The 25,767-nt window shown below is 47.2% G+C and overlaps 1 protein-coding gene across 1 annotated transcript; it reads left to right on the top strand.

Annotated features, from left to right (window-relative positions):
* Positions 1 to 393: 393 nt before the first annotated feature.
* Positions 394 to 25,325, top strand: DUSP29 (dual specificity phosphatase 29; the record flags this gene model as incomplete). Its single annotated transcript, XM_082642929.1, has 4 exons — positions 394 to 635; positions 14,447 to 14,667; positions 23,701 to 23,926; positions 25,124 to 25,325. The coding sequence occupies 4 exons, from the start codon at positions 394 to 396 to the stop codon at positions 25,323 to 25,325; spliced, it is 891 nt and encodes a 296-aa protein (XP_082499055.1).
* Positions 25,326 to 25,767: the final 442 nt, after the last annotated feature.

The following is a 25,767-nucleotide window of genomic DNA, read 5'->3' as shown; positions in this document are numbered from 1 at the left end:
TTCAGGTTCAAAATGGCCTGAGCCAGCAGACTCCAGTCACATAAAGGAAAGAACAGGCACCAAAAAAGGGGTTAAATCTAAAAGAAAGATGGCAAAGGACAGGCAGCCTGCAGGGATTTCTTAGACATGAAGCCTGTTTGTGTCTGCAGCAAATGCCCACGTCAGAGGGTGCCCAGCATGCTTGCTTTGCAGGAGACTGGAATCTCGGGGAAGTGTTGTTTAACTGCTATCATGGCCTTCCCTATTGACCTCTGTGGCCTGGGAAGAGGAAGCAGGAGCATAACAGGCTGGGGAAATGCCTGCCAAATCTTCAGATCAGCTTATACCCTCCTCTTTTTTGTAAAGCCCATTCCCTACCTCTGTCCCTGCTAACCTCAATCCTGACCCTCTTTCATGACCAGCTGCAGAAAGGAAAGAAAATCCCCTGGCTCCAAAATGACATCAAGAGAACCGAAGACAAGCCTCAAGAATGCTTACCCATCTGCCAAGAAGCTGCTGCCGAAGGTGGAGGAGGAGGGGGAGGCTGAGGATTACTGTACCCCCGGAGCCTTCGAGCTGGAGCGTCTCTTCTGGAAGGGCAGTCCCCAGTACACGCACGTCAACGAGGTCTGGCCCAAGCTCTACATCGGCGATGAGTAAGTGGCGAGGCCCAGCCTCACCTTTGGTAGCCAGCCCTCCCCAGGGCACAGCCCTCACCACATCCCTGCCATGAGCTCTTGCTTTTTAGGTTGGTTCTGAGAGAACTCTATTAGCTAGGGCTGGGTTTATTTTCCTATCACAGAAAACTCAGAAAAGGGGCTTAAGCAAGATAGAGATTGGTTTCTCTCTCACATAAAAGAAGTGCAGAGGAAGGCGAGCTGGGGATGGCATAGTGACTCCAGGGTCACCAAGGGCTCAGGCTCCCAGGCTCCCAGGCTTGGGCTCCACCATCCCCAGGGTGCAGTTTCTTCCTTCAGGGTTGCTTCAAGGTCTGACACTGCTAGCAGGGCTCCTGCCGTCAACTGTAGGACCACTGGAAGGCTGAAGGCAAGGAAGAGGAAAAGGACATCTTCCCGAAAGGAAGTCCCACCCAAGACTTCCCCTGCCCTTAGCTGCAAGGGAAGCTGGGAAATGTAGTCTTTTATTTTAGATGGGGCTAAGACCAGCAAGAATAAAGTCAGTTTTCAGGTGGGTGGCATAAGAGCACATCATCATATGTGTCAGGAAGCACAGCAGACCTAGCAAAGTTGAGGTCACTGTCCCCTCCTCTAGATTTTTATAGTCACCTTTCCCCACTCTTCAAACAATTAGGAAGTGCCTACTGTAAATAATAATAGTAATTATACTTATCCTTTATTGAATACTATGTGCCAGGCACTGTGCTAAGCATCTTGCATGCATGACCTCACTTTATTTTCACTACAGCCCAATGAGAGGTCATCTAATTACTCCCATTTTAAAGACAAGGAAACTGAGGCACAGAGCAGTTAAGTAACTAGCCCAAGGTCCACAGCTCAGTAAGTGGCTGAGAGCTGGGATTCAAATGCAGTTTTGCCTAACCCAGAAGCTTTCATCCTGACTAGCACTCCTGCTCCTTCCTCCATCCCTCAGATTCCAGCTCATGGTTCACCTCTCTGAGATGGTGCAGGACCACTGCATGTGTGATTTTTAATAAACACCTTGCTGCTTAAAAACCTAGAGACAGGGCTTCCCTGGTGGCACAGCGGTTGAGAGTCCGCCTGCCGATGCAGGGGAAACGGGTTCGTGCCCCGGTCCGGGAAGATCCCACATGCCGCGGAGCGGCTGGGCCCGTGAGCCATGGCCGCTGAGCCTGCGCGTCCGGAGCCTGTGCTCCGCAATGGGAGAGGCCACAACGGTGAGAGGCCCGCTACCGCAAAAAAAACAAACAAACCTAGAGATAACTGTCTACTCATGGGAACTCCAGGGGCAGAACCCCTTTTCTTTTTTTTCCTTAATATTTTTAAATGGAAAAAGTTACAAAAATTATATGCCCTTTTACACTAAATTAAACTAAATAGAGGGTTATAAAAACAAACTGCATAATCTCCCTTTGTCCTCTCTTAACTCTGCCCTGAGTAACCAGCATTAAGCTCACTTTATGTATGTTATTGCAAACATAAGGAAATATATGCATATATTGAAAGGATTTTTATTTCTTTTAAATAATTTTTAGCAGAAAAAAAGAGTTATACTCTTCTGTACTTTCAATATTCCTTAGTATAGCTGTACCATAATTTATCCAATCATTTCTCAGTTGTGAACATTGGGGAACGTGGGTTTCCCTAATTAGGGACTCTATTGTTTACTTTTTAAAAAATAGCTTTATTGAGATATAACTTGCATTCCACAAAATTCACCCTTTTAGAGTGTACAATTCAGCGGTTTTATTATATTCACAGAGTTGTACAACCACCAGCTAATTTCAAAGCATTTTCATCACCTCAAAAGGAAACCCTGAACCCATTAAGTAATAACTCTCAATTCCCCATATTCCCCCAGCCTTAGGCAGCCAACAATCTGCTCTGTTTCTATGTATTTACCTATCCTGGACATTTCATATAAATGGAATAATAATAAATGGCCTATTGTGACTGGCTTCTTACACTTAGCATACTGTTTTCAAGGTTCATCCAAGCTGTAGTGTGTATCAGTGTTTTATTCTTTTTTATTGCCAAATAATCTCTGTACTATTTTTGCAACTTTTCTGTAAGTCTAAAATTAGTTCAAAACAAAAAAGGCATGCATACACTTTGACCTCAAATATCGCTTTCAGAAATGTGACTTACAGAAATAAGAGTACCAATACACAAGGAAACATGTACAACAATGTTTATCATTGTTTGAAGTAGCAAAAAAGGGGGGGAGAAATCTGAATCTCTTATGTTTTAATAATAAAATATTACATAAACGTAGTAACTATATTGTTTTCCTATTTTAAAAGTAATGTAAACTCATTGTATAAATATAGACCTCTTAGCTTCCCTATTTGTAACAGGTTAACAAGAGAACATTCCTCATAGGTCTGTATGGATTGAGATAATATATGTCAAATATTAGTGCAGTGCCTAGTACAGAGTAAGCACTCAAAAAGTTTAGCTATAATAATAAAATAGTGATTAGTGTAAGGAAGAAAACTTTTAAATATCTCAGAACAATCACCCAAGTCCATCACGCCAAGCCACGCCTACTAAGACTGCAGTACATTTCCTCCTACACTTTCTACATGATACATTTGGTTTTAAATTTTTTATATAGTTGTGACAATATTGATTATTCACTTTATCTTGTCTCTTTTCCACATAGCATCATTCATAAACTTTTCCCTTATTATATACTTCTCATATATTTCATTATAATATAATAGTAGGTATAATTATATATGTATTATATCAGATGGATAGAAGATCATTTATTTAACCACTTTCCCTACTATTGGACATATCAGTCACTTTCACCTTCTCACTTTTATAAATAATGCTGCAGTGGACATCTTTATGCATAAACTTATTTTTAATATTTAGGATTATTTCCTGAAATCTGACCCTACAAATGGTATAAATAGGGGAAGGAGGATTAAGATTTAAAGATTTACACTGTCTCTGTGTCTTTCTCTGTGCTGTTCCCTTTGCCTAAAATGCCCTTCCCTTCACCTCATCTCCATGTCCAGATTCTATGCATTCTTCAAAGTCCACTCAAGTCACTTCTGCCATGAAGTTAGCTTTCCCAATCCCCATGGTGAGAAGTAAGTTTTTTCTCTCTGTATATTACATACTACATTTACCTTTCCTACAGCTTATAATAGTAACAATAGCCAAATTATATTGGATTCTTACCATGTGCCGTGCCCTGTGCTAGGCATCACTGAAACCCCCCAACAACTCTATGAAGGAGGTACCATTATCTCTCCCATTTAAAAAAATGAGCAAACCAAGGCTCATGGAGTTCATCCATTTAGTCAGTCAGTATTTACGGGGCACCTTGCTAGGAGCTTTGGGGGATACAAAGAGGAAACTGAGGTTCAGAGAAATTAAGTGACCAGCCCAAGGGTACACCACCAGGCAGTGGCAGTATATATTCTCAAAGCAGGATCAAGAAAATGTGGTCAGTCAGATAAAGAAGCTGTTTTCCAGTTGAGGAGAAGAGATGTGTAGACATGTAACAGGGAATAGAAAGAGAAATAGGTAGTGGGTTGGAAGGAGCATGGGGTTGAGTCTTGGCTCTGCCATTTACCAGTGTGTGATTTTGGACAAGTTATTTTACCTCTCTTCCTCTTCTATGGAAACAGTAACAAGGCTTATCTCACAGGTGAAGATTAAATGAATTAAAACAAGTGAAGTGCTAGAGTAGTAGCTGCCACGTAGTAAATGCTCAGTAAGTGCTTGGTATTATGGATCTGAGAAAGCATCACAGGAGTGGTGAGTTCTAAGCTTGGCTTTGGAAGATGGATAGGATTTCAACAGAATTCTAGGCAGAGGGGACAGGGTGAGAAAAGGCAAGGAGGTGCGAACAAACAGGGTGATTCATCTGGAACATTGGGGATGAATGCAGTAGAGCATGTGCTTCCAGAGGGTCTGAGATTAAGCTAAGTTTGACTACTGTGTGATCAGCTTAGACTTAGCTGTGCTGTGATGACAGGTATCCCCGACATCTTGTTGGCCTACCAGAACAGTGGTTTACTTCTCCCTCATGTGACATGTCCATGGTCTCTCCACTCGACTCCAGGACTCAGGACTCAGCCCCTCTCTGGGATATTGTCAGGCTCCCGGCAGAGAGAAAAGAGAGACATGGCAAACCACAGACTGACTCGGAAGTGACACAAGACACTGATGCTCACATTTCACTGGCCAAAGCAAGTCCATGCCAAAGCCTCATGACAATGGGGCAGGAAAGTGTAACACAGCCCTCCGGATGGGCAGCAAACATTCCAAACGGTAACACACAAGGTACCACAGCCACAGTCGTCTCCAGGTGCAGAGGCTTTGGGTAGGTCCTTTCACCTTTCTGGGCCTCTAAAGATGGTTACTGAGAGGATTCAAAGAAATAATGGAATGTGAAAGCATTTTGTAAATTATGAAGTAACAGGTAAATGCAAATGTTGTTATTATTGCTACTTAGTGAGAAAGAAACCTGGGAAGGTAGGTCAGGGCGAAGGGACTTTATTCAGGAAGCCACTGAGTGTCTGAGCAGGATACAAATGGCCTAGTGTAATAGAGTGACAGACAATAGAGTTTGACACAATAAGATATGCTTACTTCCTTGACATCTGACCATAAGTTTGCTTCCTTCAAGCAAGGGAATGTCACTGCCCTTTTGATTCAATCCAGCTCTGCCTAACTGAGCCCCCAAACAAACACAAACGCAGTCTAGGCAGGCTCCACAGTCAGTGTGTGTGACCTGTGTGCACAGCCCAGAAGAGGACCAAGGTCAGCACCCACCTGACCTTGTCCCCCTCTCTGCTCAGGGTCCCTCCTTGACACCCACTTAACAAGGTTAATGAGACTCACAGATGCTTACTGAGAAAGAAGTTAATTCCACCATCAATGCAACCACACCAAGGGTACAGCCTGGCTGAAAGCAGGCACAGCTGCCCGTGTCTCTCCGTCTCTTTGTAGGTATTGCCCAGAGCAGTGAAATGCTCATAGCTGGCTCCTCATGCACGAAGCCTCAGTTTTAATTTGATATTTGCATTTAGGTTCAGTTTTTCCGTTCCCTAAAAGCGCCTAAGATTCTTAAAAGCCAAGGATCTGAAAGTTAAGGTGGTTAGGATCCAGGAATGAGAATGGGTGCCTTGAGGCAGCCAGAGCCACCGGCTGCTCCTGAAGTCTAGACCAACGATGCCTGGGACCTGCTGGGCACCAGACTGACCCCCAAGAAGCAGCTCACTCTTTCCCCACTCCTCTCTCCTCAAGCACAGAATGGCTGGGCATCTTCTCTGGAGCCACAACATCTGGGTCAAATTACTGGTTGCCATGTGGCCTTGGACAAGTCACTCAAGCTTTCTGAGCTTCAATTTCTTCACCTAGAAGATGTGGATTCAATGGGTTAATACATCTGATTCTCAGCACAGTTCCTGGCACACCCACTGTGTGTGAACTATTAGAGATCAGGCAGCTTCTGGAAATCCAACTCACAGTGTGAGACGGAGGTAAAGAACAGTCATTACACTTTGCCACTCAGCGTCCCTCTGCTAAGGGCAGCCTTGGGACAGAAAACACCCCTGGTCAAATTTCTCCCAGGAGATGCTATCATGAACCCAAGTCCAGGTTGGAAGGAAGGAATTCCCTCTTAATGGGCCTTCTCCAGCCTACTCCCTGCATAGATGCTGTCCCGGCCTTCCAGGGACCCGGGTGGCCTAAGGCCTGAGGGGCAGTACCACATCAAAGCCCTACACGCCTGTGGGTTTCAGAAGGTCTAAAGCATTTTCTCAATCTCAGCTTATCCCAAGGGGACCACCAAATGGGATGCCTGGTGACTCCAAGTGTCTGTTGCTTACCAGCCTGAGGAGAGCAGAGATGTCCCCCCCATCCTCCCACCCACTCCACCATCACCACAGCCTGGAGAGAAGAGGCCACCGACGGGAGAGGGATGTGGCTGGTGTGAAATGTGCTGGGTCAGCGGCGGGGGTCAGTGCAGGCCAGGCAGCTACCTTTTGGTGGCCTCGTGGGGAAGTCTTCCTCGCTCAAGGGCTCAAGGCACGGCCACCCTCTCCCACCCATTTCCCACAACTTGGTAGGGGGTCTGAATCTGCAAGTGGGAACCTTGGGGACAGTGTGGTGTAGAGCGAAAGCCCTCCAGCAGGAGTCGGGGCAGAGAGTTCCAGCCTCCGGTGTGGGTGGCCATTCCGTGTGGCCTTTGGCAAAACATCTTATTGTTCTGGGACTCAGTTTCTTTATTTGTAAAATAAAGGGATGATTTCCAATGTCCCTTCCAGCTCTAAAGTAAAATTCTTTAAGAAATGTCTTATTAAATAAATTAGGCTTTATTAGGCTCAAGCACGCACTTGTTTTATTACTTTTAAGTCATACAAATTAGATTCAAATTAGATTAAACAAGGGTTGCCCTCCAGAGAGCCAGGGACCGGCATTGATGATGAGATAAGAATAATTCATCACCTCTTATCAATCAGCAGTCCCTAAATGGGTGCTTCAGAAGTGCTTGAGGATGCTTGAAAGCACTAAATTTCTGTAATTTAAATAGTCTCACTTTAATCTCATTCACATCTTCCATTTTCTGAGCAAATTCTTTTTTCTTTCTGTCTTGTTTCTCCCCAGTAGTCAGCAGGAGGGGAAATATCCTGGCTACCATCAAAGAGATTGTAAAGTCCCAGGCAGGACAGGCTCCCCATAGTAAGACTTGGTTGCAACAGCATAACTGAGAAATCTCTCTTCCCTCTCATGTTAGAGGCAGCCCTATAAGCCAACACCAAGGCTCTGCGAAGCTGCTCTCCTTCTGCTTGAATGGTGGGAGCCCTATTTTTATTATAACTACAGTCGCCTCCAAGGTCTGGCTTTTGGGGTCATCGACAGCCAGCAGCCCCTCCCTATAAAGCCTGACTCTTCAAATGCCTGGGCCAGCTCTACCCAGCCTGAGCTCACTTGCCAGGGGCCTCTCCAGCTCACCCTTTCTGCTTTTCTGCTCCCAACCAGACCGACAGCCTCTGAAGCCAGTGGCAGCTCTGGGGCTGGCCTGTAGCCGTAGAGGCTGGAGAGTGAGGTGAAGGCAAATCAATGGCTGAGATGGTCCTCAGCTCAAGAGAGGACCTCTCACTGGTGCACCTGGACAGCTGCAATCTCTCCCCCCAAAAAAGAAAGAACTAATTCAGCCTTGAGGCACCAAGTACAGCTAAAACTTGACCTGCTTCTCCAGGGTGGGCAGCAAAAACACAGCCAAGGTTGACAATTTAACATGCTGAATGTCACCTGAAAGAACTAGAAAACCTGGACTCTGAGCCTCCAGGTACCGAAGGCGACTAAGGTACAACTGGGCACCAGTCATGGGCAAGGTGCCCAGGGTGAGATGCGGTGGCCCTGGTCCGGCTGGGCCTTCTCATGCTGGATGACAGCTTTTCACCCAGCGATGTCAACCATTTCCTTTCATGGTTAGCCAAATGCCTAGTCTAGTGATTAATACAACACCATTTCTTGAAACCAGGCTTCCCATGCATTGTCTTTCCCCTCTTAGCCTCCATCCTTGGAGGTCTAGAGCCTAGGGGGGTGGGGAAGATGATGGAGAGATTTCTAAGGAGTTAAAAACACCGAGACCACCTTATGTCTTTGCAACAGTCTCTGCTGAGAACTAAGGATAGAACATCAATAAAAATCTTGGTATATATTTACCCACTAAGTGCATATATGTTATGTTCATTACTGAAAATTTACAAAGCACAGACAAAAAGAATATTAAAATTCCCTATAATTCCGTTACCCAGAGATAACCACTGATAACATTTTGTCACGCATCTTCCTATTGTTTGCCCCTCACCCCAGAATTTATCTTTTAACCTTTTAAAGAAACTTGAATATCGCATCACTCAACTTTACAAGAATCTTGTAAGGAAAGTACTGCCAATGTAATTGGTTCTATTTAACAAATAAAACTGAGGGTCCCAGAGGGTCATTGTTTTGGTTCATGCAGCAGTTTAAGCTTACAAACTACGCCTGTGAGCCCTGTGTTTTCTGCAGAGCCTCACAGCCAAACAGCTTCATCATCAGCAAGTAACAAGAACAGGCAAAAAAACAGACAGCTAGTGAATTTTGCATTCATATCACGTGAATTGAGGGAGATCAAAAGCTAGAAATGTGCCTGTTGTTTTAAAATTCACTTGCAAGGAGTAGGTGTGGTCAAGACTCCAGAGAAGGAGAAGGTCACCATCAGGGTCATGCCCACGAACTGATGTGCCACCACAAGTGTCACACGCATCAGAATAAATAAGGTGCCAGATTACAGGATGTGGGCCGTGGGCGAACAGGAGTCCATGATTAGGTGCGGGAACTCAGTGGGTCCTCACAGACGTGAGGGTACGGAGAACTGCCCAAGCTTTAGTGGACTTTTGTCAATGCCCAGTGCAGAATCTTGGCAACACGGAAGCAGCTGGTTCCCCACTGCAAGGCAGCGGGTGGATGGCTTGTACAGATGCGTACTTGCATGTCCCTCCTCCTCTCTGTGAGAGCACACATCTGTGGGAAACGGACTTCCGGGCAGGGGCTGAGGTATGTAGGCTAGGAATCAGGAGGGCCCCCAAGGGGTCCGAAAAACTGGAATGCCAAGAGCTCTGCCCAGGGAGACTGCTCTTACTTGACACTCCTCAACGTGGAGGGTATGCTGGTTAAAGCAAGTTTCCTGGAGGAACTCCGAGGGGCTGAAAGGAGGCTGGGCCAGGCCGGAGAAGGAGGAAGGGAGGGAAGGTCTCTGAGGAAGAAAGTCCCTTCCTTGGCCCTCCAACCCAGATTCAGAATCCAGAGCGAGGCCAGAGGGTCACGGGCAGGGAGAAGAGCTAAAGAGATCTGGGTCAAAAACAGGGATGTGATAACGTTCTTCAAAAGTAAAACCGTACAAGTCCAACAAACGTGGGAGAAAATGTTCAGCTTCATTGCTAAAATAAATGAATGAAAATGAGACATTTTTTTGGTCTATGAAATTAGCAATGAACAAAAATCGGAATGTTAATTTGAGCAAACTTTCTGGAAGATAATTTAGTAACGAGTATCAACTGTGTTTAAAATGCTTATATCCGTTGACCCAGCAATTCCACTTCAAAAAATTCTCTCCTAAGGACACAGAGATGTGCCCAAAGAAACACAGCAAGTTGTTTGTTTACAGTGTTTCTTATTGTAACACCCATCACTCTGTCTCCAGGAGAGAGACAGACGAGAGAGAGAGAACACAAATGTCCAGAGCTAGGGGCTTGGTGAGGTAAAATTGAGATTTACCTATGGAATGGAATAGTATGCAGCTATTGAAGGCTGTATGTTGACCTAACAAGATGTTTACAGGGACTTCCCTGGTGGCGCAGTGGTTAAGAATCCACCTGCCAATGCAGGGGTCATGGGTTCGAGCCCTGATCCGGGAAGATCTCACATGCTGTGGAGAAACTAAGCCTGTGCGCCACAGCTCCTGAGCCTGCGCTCTACAGCCCATGAGCCACAACTACTGAAGGCTGTGCGCCTAGAGCCCGTACTCCGCAACAAAAGAAGTCTCTGCCCGCCGCCAACTAGAGAAAGCCCGCGTGCAGCAACGAAGACCCAATGCAGCCAAAAATAAATAAATAAAATAAACTTAAAAAAATGCTTCCAATAAAAAAGTTTACAATATATCACCATGCAAAGTTTTGGAAAGTGTATATATAGTATTGTAACCCCCATCCCAACCTTTATATAAAATATACAAATCTATTCATGGAAAAACAACTGGAAGATCTTTTTTTTAAAATATCTTTATTGGAGTATAATTGCTTTACATTGGTGTGTTAGTTTCTGCTTACAACTGAAAGATCTTATATCAAAAGGCAAATAGTCTTTATCTCTAGGGAGTAGAAATACAGGTGTTTTTGTGTGTGTGTGGGAGGGAATATGTTTTCCACATTCTGCATAGAACATGTGTTATTTCTGTAATTAGATGACATATTATTTTTATTTTTTTAATATCTTTATTGGAGTGTAATTGCTTTACATTGTTGTGTTAGTTTCTGCTGTATCACAAAGTGAATCAGCTATATGTATACTTATATCCCCATATCCCCTCCCTCTTGTGTCTCCCTCCCATCCTCCCTATCCCACTCCTCTAGGTGGTCACAAAGCACCAAGCTGATCTCCCTGTGCTATGAGGCTGCTTCCCACTAGCTAACTATTTTACATTTGGTAGTGTATATATGTCCATGCCACTCTCTCACATCGTCCCAGCTTACCCTCTCCCACCCCCGTGTCCTCAATAGATTACTTACACCTAAGATTTTTCTTAAACAACCAGAAACTGTTGTTTAGGCTCCTGAATCACCTAAATCCTAGAAGTAACTTCTTAACCCTGTTTTCCTTCTGAGCTTTTCTCCTTCAGCAGAGGCACATTTCTTAGTCTTTCCCACATATCTGAGCAGGTGGCCCTGAAAGTTAAGAAAATTAAACAACGCAGCACCAGGCAGCACCCTCCGACCCCACCCCACTCCCAGTGATAGATGAGCTAGGTGTCTGGGCCAACTGGGGATCTGCCTCCAAAACAGCCACTGTCTACTGAGAGTCACTCTGTGTATTTGCAAATCCCCATCCTGCCGTGGATACCACCCAGAGCCCTCAACTGGACTCTAAGTAAACCAAGCTGGGGGAAATCCAGAGGGGTGTGTGAGGACACTACCTCCCCTTCCGGGCCCAGGTAGCCACAGAGCCTGAAAACCTGCAATGGGCTTCAGGACACCCACCAGGTCTAATCCTCCGCATGAGCCCCTTTCTCTCCCTCAGACACAGTCAAAACCAGCTCTGGTGGGGCGGCGCGGTGAATGTAGAGGTGTCATGCAATGAGTCTTGTTGCATATCTACCCTGATCCTTGACCCTCAAAGCAGTAAAGCGCAAACTGTTACTGCCATTTGATTATGTTGAAACCCAGCTGCGGAACCCAGCGAGACCAGTCTTTATGGTGGGTAGGAACTTCCTGTCAAGGACAGTTAATTTTAATTTTTCCACTGAGCTCAACCTCAAAGTAAGGTTGATTGCTACTCAGCAAGATGGACTGCATTAGTGGAGGCTTTAATTGAGCGCAGATCTATGTCCCCAAAGCATAATGTTTGTTGTATACATACTTTGGGATGAGGAGAAAAATGAAAAACAGACCTTTCTGAGGAAAACTTGAAAGCAGAATGGGTTTCGTAGTCAGGATGGCAGCCCTAAAAGCCAGCTGCGGGGCTTGGTGGAACTCCCCATCTCCCCACACCTCAGTTCCCATGGGCTGTTTGCACGTTTCTAAAAGCTCAAGGCCTGTGTTCAGGTCTCCCTCTCCCAAACACTGGACTCCACTGTGGTTCCTCTCATGACCAATAAAAAGCCCCAGGGAACCAGCGATACACGAGGGCCCCTTGGCCGAGGGACCATGGCTTGTGTTTCTACTGCATGGAGCCTCCCCGCCCAGGGTGTTGATCCACGTTGGCATCCAATATGCTCACTTCTGCCCATGTCCTTTTACCAGTGGCCTTGAGATGAGTCCTCAGTTGGAGCGCATTGCCACTTTTAGCCTCTGTTATAATTCCAGACCCTTGTCACCTCTTCCCTGAGCTGTAGAACTGGGCTTTGTGTTGTTGAGGGAGATGTCATCTCGAAGCTCAGATGGGATCACCCTCCTCAAACACCATCAAAAGCTCTCCTTGACCCCCAAATGCAGATCCTGACATCCAAGCACTCCATGGCCAAATCCCACACTCCCTCTTCAGACCTTTCTCATCTCTCCTCTCATATGCTATGCTCTGGCCACACCAGTCCCCTCCTCCCTGCCCCCATTCCCAATCCATCAGCAAGTCTGCTGTGACTTAGTCCAGCCACCTTCCTCTCTTGGCTGTATAACCATGACAGCCTCCAACAGAGCTCCCTCTTCTATTTTTTGTTCCTCTCCAACCCATCTCCATGCATCAGCCAGACTGATCTTTAAAAAAGTAAACAATGCTCAGCCCTTCCTTAAACTCCTCTGTGGCATGTGGCATACCACACTACTTAAAGTAAAATCCAAACTCTTCCCTATGGTCTACAGGGCCCACCGTGAACCAGCTCCCCTTTTCAGCTTCCCCTTGTACCACTACCACCCTTGCACACTAGTCTCCCTTCTGTTCTTAGCATTTGCTGTTGCCTCTGCCTGGATGAAACACTTTCCCTCCAACTCTTCCCCTGCCTAGGCCCTTATCACCCCTCAGTCTTAGCTTAAATGCCACCTCCCTGCAGGGGCCTTCCCTGACTACCTTACCAAAAACAGGACCATGGTCACTCTACACAGCTCTTACTGCTATCTGAAATTATTTATCCACTTATTTGCTTTCCCCATCAGAATCTAAGCTTCCCGAGGGATCTTGACTAACCTGCTTATTGCTGCATCATCAGTACCCAGGACAGTGCTCAGCACACAATAGATTCTAAATCATTAAATTGGGGATAAATGATTGGTTACAGGAAATAATAAACATTTCCTGGAAGGCCTTCATTATCTCCAGCCTCCATCCCTTAGGTTGTGCTATTTCTTTGGCTTGGGCGTGTCCTTGCCTCCCTCTTCCCCTCCATCACCAAGTGTTGACACTTGTAGTAAGGCAGGCTCAAAGCCCTCTCTCCAATAAAGTATCCCCTGGCCCTTCTAGGCTGAAATAACTCCTGCTTCCTTTGCCCCATGTTCCAAGGCCACCTACTTTAACATGACTTTTACTCTTTGTTCCTGGAAATTCTTGGCTTCAAGAACTTCCTAAAATCAATTCCAGTAACAGACTTCTCAAACAGTTCTCCTCTTCAGAACAGTGCTTTGCCCAAGTAGACAATGATTCACTTATCAAAGCAAAGGTTTTGCACTGTGTTCACCGATCTCTTGAACATCCAAGATTAAGAATTTTGCCAGAGGGCTTCCCTGGTGGCGCAGTGGTTGAGAGTCCGCCTGCCGATGCAGGGGACACAGGTTTGTGCCCCGGTCCGGGAAGATCCCACATGCCGTGGAGCGGCTGGGCCCGTGAGCCGTGGCTGCTGAGCCTGCGCGTCCGGAGCCTGTGCTCCGCAACGGGAGAGGCCACAGCAGTGAGAGGCCCACGTACCGCAAAAAAAAGAAAAGAATTTTGCCAGATCCCAATCAAACCGTCACACTGAATGACCCATCTTTTTTTTTTTTTTTCAAGTTTTTGTTTTTGTTTTTTTGCGGGGAGGGCACAACACACTGGCTTGCGGGATCTTAGTTCCTCCGCACAGGGATCGACAGGGATCGAACCCATGCCCCCTGCAGTGCAAGGGTGGTGTCCTAACTACTGGACCGTCAGGGAATTCCCTGAATGACCCATCTTAAACCATTCATTCGAGTCCCAACCTCCAAACACTGTAAACACCCAGAGGGTTCAGAGGAGGGGCCCACTTTAAAGGGTCTCCCCGAGGCTCTATGAAGGTGGCCCTCTCCCTTACATTCAGCTTTGCCTGATGAACAGGTTATTCTGATGGCCCTAGAGGGGATCTGGCAGCTGACAGTCCACTCCCGCGGACCACTGGAGTCTCCAGCACCAAGCTCTTCTACATTTGGTGAATGAAATAATGAATGGACAAAAGAATAGGGTACAGTGGCCAAAGGATCAGTAAGAGCAGGGCTTGGACTAGGGAAGTCCTTCATTTCAACGGCTAGGCCTTATTTTGGAAGCCGGAATCGAGAGCAGAAACCCATGGGCTGCACCCGACTTTCCCCCAGATACAGGACAAGGCTCCGCGTGGCCGACCAGCCTCTTTCCCTCGCACCCAGGGCGACAGCGCTGGACCGCTACAGGCTGCAGAAAGCAGGCTTCACGCACGTGCTGAACGCGGCCCACGGCCGCTGGAACGTAGACACCGGGCCCGACTACTACCGCGACATGGCCATCGAGTACCATGGCGTCGAGGCCGATGACCTGCCCACCTTCGACCTCAGCGTCTTCTTCTACCCAGCGGCCGCTTTCATTGATGCTGCGCTCCGCTACGATCACAGTAAGAGACCTTCGGCCCGCTCACGGCCCCGCCCCCAGCCCTTGGCCACCTCAAGGCCCCACCCCAGCCCGAGGCCCCACCCCCAGCCTGAGGCCCCGCCCCTCAACCTGGTGGGAAGAGGCATCTGCACACTTTAAGTAAGCTCCCCTTGCAAATCCCGCCCTGCCAGGGTTGCTGGAAATGTCTGCTCCCCTGGAGGCTATGAACACCACTGAGCTTGCTGCTGCTGAGGTTTGGCCCTTGGTTGCCGCTATGGGAAATCAGAATCAGGAGGGCTCAGAGGAGAGGCCTTTGGCCTGAATCTGTCTTCCCTAAGGCACAGCACAGCATCCATCTTTTGAACGCCAGGGGTGGTTGGGAGCCCTCAAAGGTGGGATGCTGCCAAGGTGCTAATTGTGCCTGGGTCCAGGCCAGACTAATAGCCAAGGGCCTCGATGCTCGAAAACCCTCAGGGAGCTGACCTGAGTGGGAATCTAGGGGAGACTTCAGATTCTCCTGCCAGCCAACCAAGTTCATACCTGCCTCCCTCATCCTCCCACCCTAGTCATAATCAGTCTAGTGAACCCTCCTGTAGAAAGCTAACAACCTATTCTTTCTAAGTGGCAAACTATATTTGAGAATCTGAGTTTTACACTCATGATGTCCAAGTTTCCCAAAGTTAATTAACCGCCTTTTAAATCACAGTGCTAGTCCTCGTACCCAAAATGCAGTTTTAGCGGCCCTAATCCAGGTAAAGTCTACGAGGCTATGCTGGAGAGAAGGGCACAGTGTGGGTATGCATCTGGCTGAGCCAATATGCCGTGACTGCTGCAGGATGTATCTCAGTGACATTCAACAGAGGCCAGAGGGACTTCAACTCCCTGATCTGTGCTCTGACTTCAGCCCCACGTGTCACACCCTTTTATGGGGCCATCACATAATTCAGGGTATACAGTTACTAAAGGCCTTTCTTACCACAAGTGGTTGGGATTACAAGGCTCAGTGGCTGACCAACTGGCCTGTTTCAGGAACTGCAACCTGCAGCTGGGCCTAGGCCACGTCTGCTGGACAGTCCCAGAGTTTGTCTTTATTTTGGCTCAGAAGGCTATGACAGAGGGAAGGAAAAAAAAAAAACCCACAGAGCTGAAGTTCTTGTCTTAGGGGATACCTCATTTCAAAGTCATCCTTTTTATGAGTCTATTTATGGACCATCTTTTGAGTTAGGCACATTCTGGGTTTCCAAGCAGGATCAAAAAAGCAACTGGACTCTGACTCATCACCATAAGGTGAAATTCGCCTCACAGTATTTGAAGTTAAACTGAAAACATATTTGACATGAAAAAACAAAAAGCTACCACCACACGATCCTTCCGATTCTGTTTAATATGCTCAACTTGCCGTTACTATATCTTCAACCATCCCCTTAATGCAAGGGGCCTGGAAGGCTTTGGAGAAGACAAGGCTGCATTCAAATTCATGCTGCACAACAATGTGATTTCTAAGCCTTGATTTCTCCATCCGGTGATGAAAATATTTACCTTGAAAGGTTATAATGAGGATCAGCAGTAAGCCACAAAAAGCACTTAGCCTAGAACCTGGTGCACAGCAGGCTGTCAGATGTGTTTGATAAAGAGAGGTCTCGCACCACGAAGCACATAACCACACCAGCACGTGCACATCATCATAATAAAGTTTCCAACCCCCAGAGGGGGTAAAAAAAAAAAAGGAAAAAAAGACATTCCAACTTTGAACTACAGTGGTATGATACACGCACAGGACAGCCTGCCGGGGTCCTGGCGTGCCATTTTAGAGTCTGCCCCCACTGCCGGATTAGGAAAGAATGGGCTTTGTGGTCGTACGTTTAGGCCTGGGCAGATCTCAGAGCATCGATGTGGAGATGTCAGGCTGGTGTGGATCGTGACAGGTAGACCGGGTGGTCGAAAGCACCTAGCCAAGAAAGGGTCAAGAGGGAAAAGCATATCCACAGGTCAGAGGACATGCAGGGAATGTGGGCCTAGCCCAGCTGGCTAGGGATGGGGAGCAGGACAGGACCCTGTTGCCAGTGGGAGGCCAGACTCCCTACTCTGTGCCCTTTGTACTTGCATATCTAAAGACTTCCTCAAGCTGAGGGCTCAAACCCCAACCCTTCAGGACCAGGCAGAGGCCATAAATGGATGACGCTGGCTGCATGTGGCCGTAGGGTGAGGGGAGAGGGTGATTGTGGCTGAGCTGAGAGCCCCATATCCCCTCCAAAGGGGACAGCTGCTACTCAGTCCCAACCAATGATTGTCTTGTGAGAATCAGTGCCAATGTGGTAGATCTGACTTCTCAGGAAAAGTCTCCAATCTGGATTTTAATGTAAAATTGTTCAAACTTTAAGTGTTGGCAACAAATTGAAAATCTCTTAAAACGCGGCATAGCCCAAACAAAAGAAACCCAGTGGCTGTCAGTTTGTAACCTGTGCCCTGAGTAGTCAGAGTAACAAAATAAAAAGCTCATCAGCATTGTCAGAGACTCCATACGTGGAGATGGCGTGTGCTCAGCACGTATGGCACAGGCAGTAGGCAGCCAGGACGGGTCTAGTCATGCCCTGGAAAACCACGGGACACCCCTGTAGCATTTTAGGAGCCAGACGCACTCGTATATTCCTTATTATACTCTTGATGGAAGAGGTGTTGATGGACGGTCTGGCCAAAAGGCAAAGACATGTCTTTTTCCTCGCTCTGTCTTTCCTGTTCTTCCTTGGTTAGCTTCAGCTTAGTGTATAGCGTTTCCCACCACGGCTCCTCACAGCCAGTCTCGTTCCCTCTTTTGGAAAAGCATCCCTTGTGGTGCTGCAGAGCTGTACGTGTGGTCTGTAATCAGCCACATGGGGCCCACCCCTGTGTCTGCCCTACCCTGATCTGACCCTTCCGAAAGAACTCACCAGGCAACCTCAGACACTCTTGAAAGATCTTAAGAGATAATCTAGTCCAGTGTTCTGCCCTGAGAGCTGGGGAAACAGAGACCCAGAGAAGCCAGCTGATGTGCTGAGGGTCACAGAGTTAATCAGGGGCCAACGGGCATCGCTTCTGTCCCTCAGGCCTCACGGAAGAGTCCTTTGTCCTTATTTTGAGCACCTGATGACTTTGCTGTATAAGAGGTCACCCAATATCATGGAAGGTGAGACATTCCAGCTGGTTATAGGATCTAAAACAACTGAACTTGTCCTTCTTCATCAGAAAAAGAAGTATGGACAACATACTGCCTTGGGAGCCCCATTTGGACTGCCTTCACCGCTCCTTGCACAGCATCCTCAGAGCTGAGTTACTGTGGTTTTAATTTAATGAAATCTTCTAAGAAATCCCAGGGCGGATACCATGCGGCTCTAAAGATCAGATTTTAGTATCACCACTCTCCTTTTATTCTTTCTTTTACTTGAACAAACAGTCCACAGGCTGCTTTGGAAGCCATCTTACAATCTATTATGGATACGGTAGGTTTGAAGAAATAAATGAAGTCTGTGTTTGAGCAAGAGGCTGTTTCTCCGGCGCTTCTGAGCTTTAATCAGACCAGATTTTCAGGGTATTTTAAGGGTATCCTGACCCACTGCAGCACATACAAGCCTGCCCCCTGGCAGTTCTAAAACATGCCATGCATCCTTTTTCTGAGGACTTCCATGTGTGCAGAACTATTTTGGGAGAAGTAGGAACTCTGCTTCTGCAGGTTCCAAGGTAGTGAGTGGGAGACAAAGGGCATCCCACACAAACCAAGGAAGTCGGGGGGGTGGTTGGTGATAACAGGCTTAGCCTATACGTCTGATTTGAGTGACAGAGGCCCACCTTCTGGTTGCCAGTGAAAACGTGCCATTAGGTAAACAGTAGAGGTTCTGGATTTGGCTTTTCTTCATAAGATTGTGGGAATTCACCTTCTGGTGAAGGCCAAAGGAGAAATATTTAATTGAAACCATCATTTTTCAAACATAAATTGTGGCCTATCAGTGGGTTGTAAAATCAATTTCGTGGCTTTGACTAGGATTTCTTTAAAAAAAAAATTGAAAAGATTAGGAAAGAATAGACGACATCAGCCTACACTGCATGTAAAAAAAGCACAAATATTTGTGAAACTCTTGTCTGACACACACATACCTGTGAAGCCCCCTTAACATCTAAGTCCTCTGGTTTCAGTGGCCTGGGCTTGAATCATAGTCCTGCCACCTCCCAGCTGTGTGACTCAGACACATTGCTTCTCTGCACTTTAGCTACCTTCTCGATAGAACAGGGATACTAATTTCATCTACCTCATCAGGTTGTTCTGAGGACTGACTACAACGAACATATAAAGTGTTTGAAAGATATGGGGTAGGCTGAACCCATGTACTTGTTAGCTGTGAATTTTTTGATTTGCGGGGGGCGGGAGGTGGTTGTCACACAAAAATGTGAAAGCCACTGACCTAGAAAATGCCAAGCCTGACAATGCTCCCTTCAGCTTCCTCTGGTGTGGACCATGCTGTGAACAGGCTGAATGCAGCCTTCCTTGCATGTCTCCCGAACTCTCCTGAGAGCAGCTTCTCACCATCCAACGCTGGGTCCCAAAGGGTGGTGATTAGCAGAGCCACAGAGCAAAGAGGGAGCAGTGCCCTGAGAGTCTGGGGACAGGTCCTCTACCCTAGGAGGCCCACCAAGCTCACACGGCTGACTGACGGCATTAGTGCTGCTGTCGTGAAAGCCAAGTTCAGCCGGGAGGAGCTTCTGCTGGAGCAGAGGAACCCCATCCCCTCCCCCATCTCTCTCCCCTCCCCCTCCGCCCGCTTAACAGACTTCAGGCTCCCTAAAGACTTAATGAACTACAGCTTTCGTCTGTTTCAAGTCTTTAGTCATGACAGAAAGAATTACCCTTTTTGCCAAGGGAGGAAGAAACGCTTTAGTTATCAGCAGAGCTGGCAAGGGGCCAGGCAGCCTCTGGAACAGTCTGTGGGGATTAGAACGCCAGAGGTAGACATTCCAGTCCAGGAGGACAGTCATGTCCATGCGCTGGGCCAGCCGCCCCCAAACCCCACCCAGCACTGAAGAAGCTGCACTGCTTCTCGCCCTCTGGCCTTTCTGGCCCAGGTGCACGGGGGAAAGGCAGTCACACTCTTGCAGCTCAGCGATGGGGATTGGAGGCCTGCATGGTTAGCCTGTGGAGATTCGTGGAAACGAATCGTGATAAAATTAACAGTTCTTTATGGGCGCCTTCTGTGTCAGCACTGTGTGTGTGGAAAGGCCACCAGCTGGGTCCTTACCATAGGGCAGAGTGTGCAGGCCTCTCCAGCTGGGGTGGGTGGGGAAAGAGAATCCTGGTGCCTGGTATTGGGCCCACTTGCACGGCTAATGCTGCCACGGTTGCTGACCATCACCGCTGTCCTGGGCTTGGTCCCATGAGGCAGGTGGGGAGTGGAGGTGAGAGGGACACGGGGAGCCACGTCCATTCAGAAGTGTTCTTTGCCAAGCTCTTCTCATCTCCTCCATAAACCCAGTGATGTCCATGAGTGTCTCCTTGGTCATCCTTCCAGGCCTCAGGCATAAGAATCAGGAACAGGGACAGCACTGGGGTCACACAGCTCAAGGTGCCCCAGCCAGCTTGACCCAAGCAAAGGGATCCCAGAACCACAGGAGAGGGCCGCCACTGGGATGGCAGTGGCGGCAGTGCTGGGGACAGCCAGAGACGCTAATCTCATTACTTTTTCTGTCCCCAGAGCACAGCAGCAAGTAGCCACCACACAGTGGGGTCTCAATAACAAGTTGCTTTGAACTGTTTCTAGAGATGGCACCATCTTTCTGGGTGACCTCTAGCAGTCATTTCGCCTCGGCTCTTTCCCCATCTGTAAAGCAGGGATGAGGATAATGAAACCTTGATGGTTGTATTAAGGATGAAATGAGATAAAACATGTTGAGGTGCTTTGTGAGCTCTAGAGCGCCACCAAATGGAGGCCTGAAGGATGGAAAGCTGCTTCTCATGGTGATTTCTCATTTGGCCCAGCTGTTGCCATGATAGTGGTAGATTTCTCATTCGGCCCAGCTGTTGCCATGATAGTGGCGGAAGGGAGCTTTTTTCTTGTGGAGGGCTTTCTCTAGTTGTGTAGTCGTGACGAGAGGGAGCTACTCTTCGTTGTGGTGCATGGGCTTCTCATTGCGATGGCTTCTCTTGTTGCGGAGCATGGGCTCTAGGTGCACGGGCTTCAGTAGTTGTGGCTCACGGGCTCTAGAGCATGGGCTCAGTAGTTGTGGTGCACCGGCTTAGTTGCCCTGTGGTATGTGGGATCTTCCCAGACCAGGGCTCGAACCCGTGTCTCCTGCATTGGCAGGGGGATTCTTAACCACTGGACCACCAGGGAAGTCCGGTGTGGAGATGCTTCTAGATCTTCCGGTTCTCAAACTTTATGGTCTCAGGTCCCTTTCACACTCCTAAAAATTACTGAAGGCCTCAAAGAGCATTTATGTAGGGTAGATCTATCAATATCTACTCTGTTAGAAATAAGAACTGAAAATTGTAAAAATATTTATTTAAAACTAATAAAGTGAACCCACTGCATATTAACATATTTTTATGAAAAAAAATTATATTTTCCAATAAAGTAGGGAGAAGCATGGCATTATTTTATATTTTTGCAAATCTCTTTGATGTTAGGCTTATGAGAATCCAGGTGGGTTTTTATATCTGCTTCTGCATTCAGTCTGTTGTGATATGGTGTCTTGGTGGAAGTATATGGAGAAAATCCAGGCTTACTCAGATATATAGCTGGAGAAGGAAGGGATATGTTAACAGCCTTTTCAGAAAACTGTGGATATTCTTCTTTGATACTACACCAAAACTTGACAAGTGATAGCGTCTTAAAGGTGAGTTGTGATGTGGAATCTGAAACCATATCTATAAACTTCGTACTCGGTTACATGAAAATCCATTGGTCTCTCTTGCATTTTGAATGGATTTTTTACCCACACATGATTTTGTAATATCTCACATTGGTTATGTGGAAAATCTTGTTCACTAAGTTATGCAGATCTTCCAAATGTTGACACTTTCACCGTACATTGTCAGAAGACACATTTGTTAATATGACTGCCGATCTTAACAGAAAAATCTTAAGAGTATTGTGAAACTGTCAATCTCACAGTAGATACAAGTTTTCCAAAATTCTAATTTTTGCTTGAAAGCTTGCATTTTATCACTGGCAACGGATACTCTCAATTGTTTTCTTTGATGTGACAGACTCACTTTGTTCACCTTCGAGAAAAAGTCTGCCAAATACCCAAGTTTGAATTACCATGGTTTTTCTGTCATTTACTCTTTTAAGTAAAAATGGTGTTTCATGAAACAGTGGCTAATTCAGCTTGCAACTCAATCTCTCATAAGCTTTTCCTTGAGATAACAATCATACTTCGGTATGCAGCCAGAGTGCTTTACGTACACATCCCATTTCATCACACAGAATATTAAGAAGTGTAACCAAGGGCTGAAATTCGATAAAATTAATTTTTACTGCTTCATCAAAGATATTCTTAAGGGAAATTGGCTTGTTTTTTCCCCAAGAGTGCTTGGTGGTGAATGCAACGATTACTACTACAGTTCAGTGTCCCTGCCATAATTCACGCTAAGGCACCAGCAGTTCTTCCCACCACTGCCTTTGTACCATCAGTGCAAATGTCAAAACAGTGAAAGAGACAAACACCGCCATAGTACTATTTTGAAAATAATGTTAACTCCACAGATCTCCCCAGAGTACCTTGGGAACCCCCAGGGTCTTGGCTCATGCTTAGAGAACCGCTGATCTAGACAACAATTTGGTCACCTAAGCTGTAAGAATATTCATCCCCTGGTTTTACCACATGACACAATAAAACTATTTTAATTTTTTAAAAATCTGACCATGTGATTTTTACTGAGTTGGCTTTGCTCACAGTTGATCTGAGGTTGCTGCCCCTTTTGATAATTGAGGAAGTCGAGGCGCCACAGGCTGAGTGGGTTACCCCACACCCAGGTGGTCAGTAGCAGAACCGAACTCGAACCCAGGACTGCAAGAGAGAAGGCCAGGGCTCTGCAGGCTCCTGCGGCCACGTGAATGCTCACAGACTCCACGGCAAGCAGACTGCACCCTCTGTCTCGGCCCCTCAAAGGGCCCTTTGGGACTGTGGGTGCTCTCTCCTTATTCGAGGTCAAATGCAGCAGCACGGCAAATGGTGCAGAAAGCCTGCATTCCTCCACAATCCACCTGCAGCCGTGCACGGGATGGAACGCACCCCGTTTAAAGTGGATTATGGTTCATCCATATAGAGGAACTCTGTGCAGCCACAAGAAAAAAATAACAAAGAGAGAACTCTTCAGAGACTGATACACAAAGGTCTCCAAGATATATTGTTAAATGGAAGAAGCAAGGTATAGAAAAGTGTGTAAAGCTTGCTACCTTTTGGGCAAGAAAAGAAGAGAAAAAATATGTTTTGGCTATGTATATGCACAGATAATTCTCCGGAAGAAGAAACTGGTAATACTTGTTGCTTTGGGGAACTGAGGAGGTGGGTGCGAGGGAGGCTTTTCAATGCCATCATTTTATACCTTTTGAAATCTGAACCCTAGTGGCTGCCCTATTCAAAATAAGTAAGCATTAAGTAAATAAATAATATGAATATATTATAAATGTAAGTAAATTAAAAGTGAGCATTAAAAAAAACTCGTAAGGCTCTCCCTTGGAGGTGCTTTGGCAGGTAGGAAGCATCAGTTTCAATCCCTCCTCCTCCTCACCGAGGCAACAATAATATCTGTGACTTACTGAACCTTTAATACGCACCAAGCAGTGTACCAAGTTGCTTTGCACCAATTGCCTTCACACCGACCCTAATGAAGAGGATACTGACAGTATCCCCATCGTACAAATGGGGAAGCTGGGGCTCCCAGCCACTCCGTAACCTTCCCAGGGTCCCACAATAGTGGGAGAGTCAGGATCTGAGCTGGCTCTGCGTGAGCCTCACACCTATGCCCCACCCTCCAGGCCACCCTGCACCTACAACGCGGGTGTTTCTTCTCCCCACTCCACTACAGATAAGATCCTGGTTCACTGTGCCATGGGCCGCAGCCGGTCGGCGACTCTCGTCCTGGCCTACCTGATGATCCACAGGAACATGACCCTGGTAGACGCCATCCAACAAGTGGCCAAGAACCGCTGTGTCCTACCCAACCGGGGCTTTCTGAAGCAGCTCCGGGAACTGGACAAGCAACTGGTGCAGCAGAGGCGACAGGCCCGGCGCGGCGGGGACGGTGCGGAGCTGTAAGGCCCCCTCACGGGGTGAGCAGGATACTCGGGAATGAAGGGGCGAGGCTGAAAATAGCTCTGGCCTGTGACTTCCTTTGTCACAGAGAAGGGACGTGAAACCAAAGCTTGACTCCTTCCAAACAATCTTAAACTTCCCAGGGGCTGGTTAACAGAGCGGGTAATTCATAGCGGCCTCCGATAGGAGGCCAGCGCTTGGCTTCACAGCAAAATGGGGCAGACGGGCTTCCCAGCGGAACTGGCTACAAGTGAGCACGCATGCGCCGCTTTTCTTTTCTTTTCTTTCTTTTTTTTTTTTTTTTTGCTCCGGACGCGCAGGCTCAGCGGCCATGGCTCACGGGCCCAGCCGCTCCGCGGCATGTGGGATCTTCTCGGACCGGGGCACGAACCCCTGTCCCCTGCATCGGCAGGCGGACTCTCAACCGCTGCGCCACCAGGGAAGCCCCCGTTTTTCTGTTTTTTTTTGTTGTTTTTTTTTGGTAAGACGGATGCGGAAAAGGATTTAAAGATGTGTAGACATTGTGCTGTGATTAAATATTTGGCTTTGTCTGAAAGTCACATTCTTTAAAAAATAATTTAAAAATATAACTTTATTTTCTAACCACAGAAAAGTGCCTGCGAGAGCTGTTACAGGAGAGTTTGCACCGCTTGTTAGTCAGTCGGCTGTCTGGGGTGGGGGGTGGGCATGGGGAGGACGCGCATTTCCTTACCGGTGGCTCCTGCATCTTCCTTTCGATGGAATCCCCAGGCTCAGGTCACCATCCATAGATGCTGCTCTCTGGAAGAGGCAGAGAGCAATTCATCTGGTAGGGGTAGGGAGTGGCGGTCCCCTGCACAGAGGCCCCCCGCTTTGGGCTCCCCTACCTTCCTCAGGAAACCAGGGCTGTGCAGAATCTTAGCCAGAAACGCCACTACCCAGAAAAATTCAACAAATTCTGGTAAATTTGAACAAGAGTTTGACTTTATAATTTTGGAAGGAGATAATCTTTGGGGGACCGGAACTTGGGGAAGCTTCTTTTCCGTTGATTCTAGTCAAAGCAACATGAGCTTGTTTTCAGTCCCGGAAGAAAGTATTTGCAAATGTGTTTGCCCTGGAATGAGAGAACCAGGCAGCCGGGTGAGCTCAGGTGTGGAGATGCCCCCGCCCCTGAGAGCTAAGCCAGTCACCATGACGGCGTGATTCTCATTCTTGAGGAGAAAACAGCAGCAGGCACCAAGCGGGGAGAGATGGCTTCTAGAACCAGGAACTAGAAACCAGATAGAACCCAGAGAGAGAGAGATGCTGATGGAGATGCCAGCAGTCCAGGACCAGAAATCCAAACTGCCTGATAAAGGCCTACGGGGAAAACAGGAAAAGGGGCCACTAGGGGCTCAGCAGCTTTGTAAAGCCACCTGAGGGTCACCCTGTAACCTTAGGGTGGCTGCCCTGCTTTTGTGCCAGAGAGGAGGACCTGTGGCCTGGGCCCCTGTGGCTGGTAGGGCTTCCTGGGGCTGCCTAGTATCTGCTCTGGGATGGTCACCTTGGCCCATAATGGGTCCTCATAATGACTCAGATTTGGATGTAAGGGGAGCCATATACACAGGCTTTTGGGAAAGAGATGTAGACCAAAAGGGATTCTAGTGGCCCCTACCTAGACCTTCCCATCATAGGATCCCAATAGACCCCTCTAAACTCAGTTATCTCCTAGGTCTGATCTATTACTTATCCAGAAAGAAAGAAATATTTCCATTTTAATAAAACGTTACTTTTATCCATCATAATGAAGTATTTACATTTAAATGAATCCGTATGTGGGAAGGACAGGTCCAGTGCTGGTGTTCCTTGGAGTGCTCTTTCG

The sequence above is a fragment of the Mesoplodon mirus genome (genome assembly GCF_964341445.2).
Source record: "Mesoplodon mirus genome assembly, chromosome: 2".
Taxonomy (NCBI): Eukaryota; Metazoa; Chordata; class Mammalia; order Artiodactyla; family Ziphiidae; genus Mesoplodon; species Mesoplodon mirus.
The sequence above is the reverse complement of the archived record's forward strand: the minus strand, read 5'-3'. Positions and strand labels throughout refer to the sequence as shown.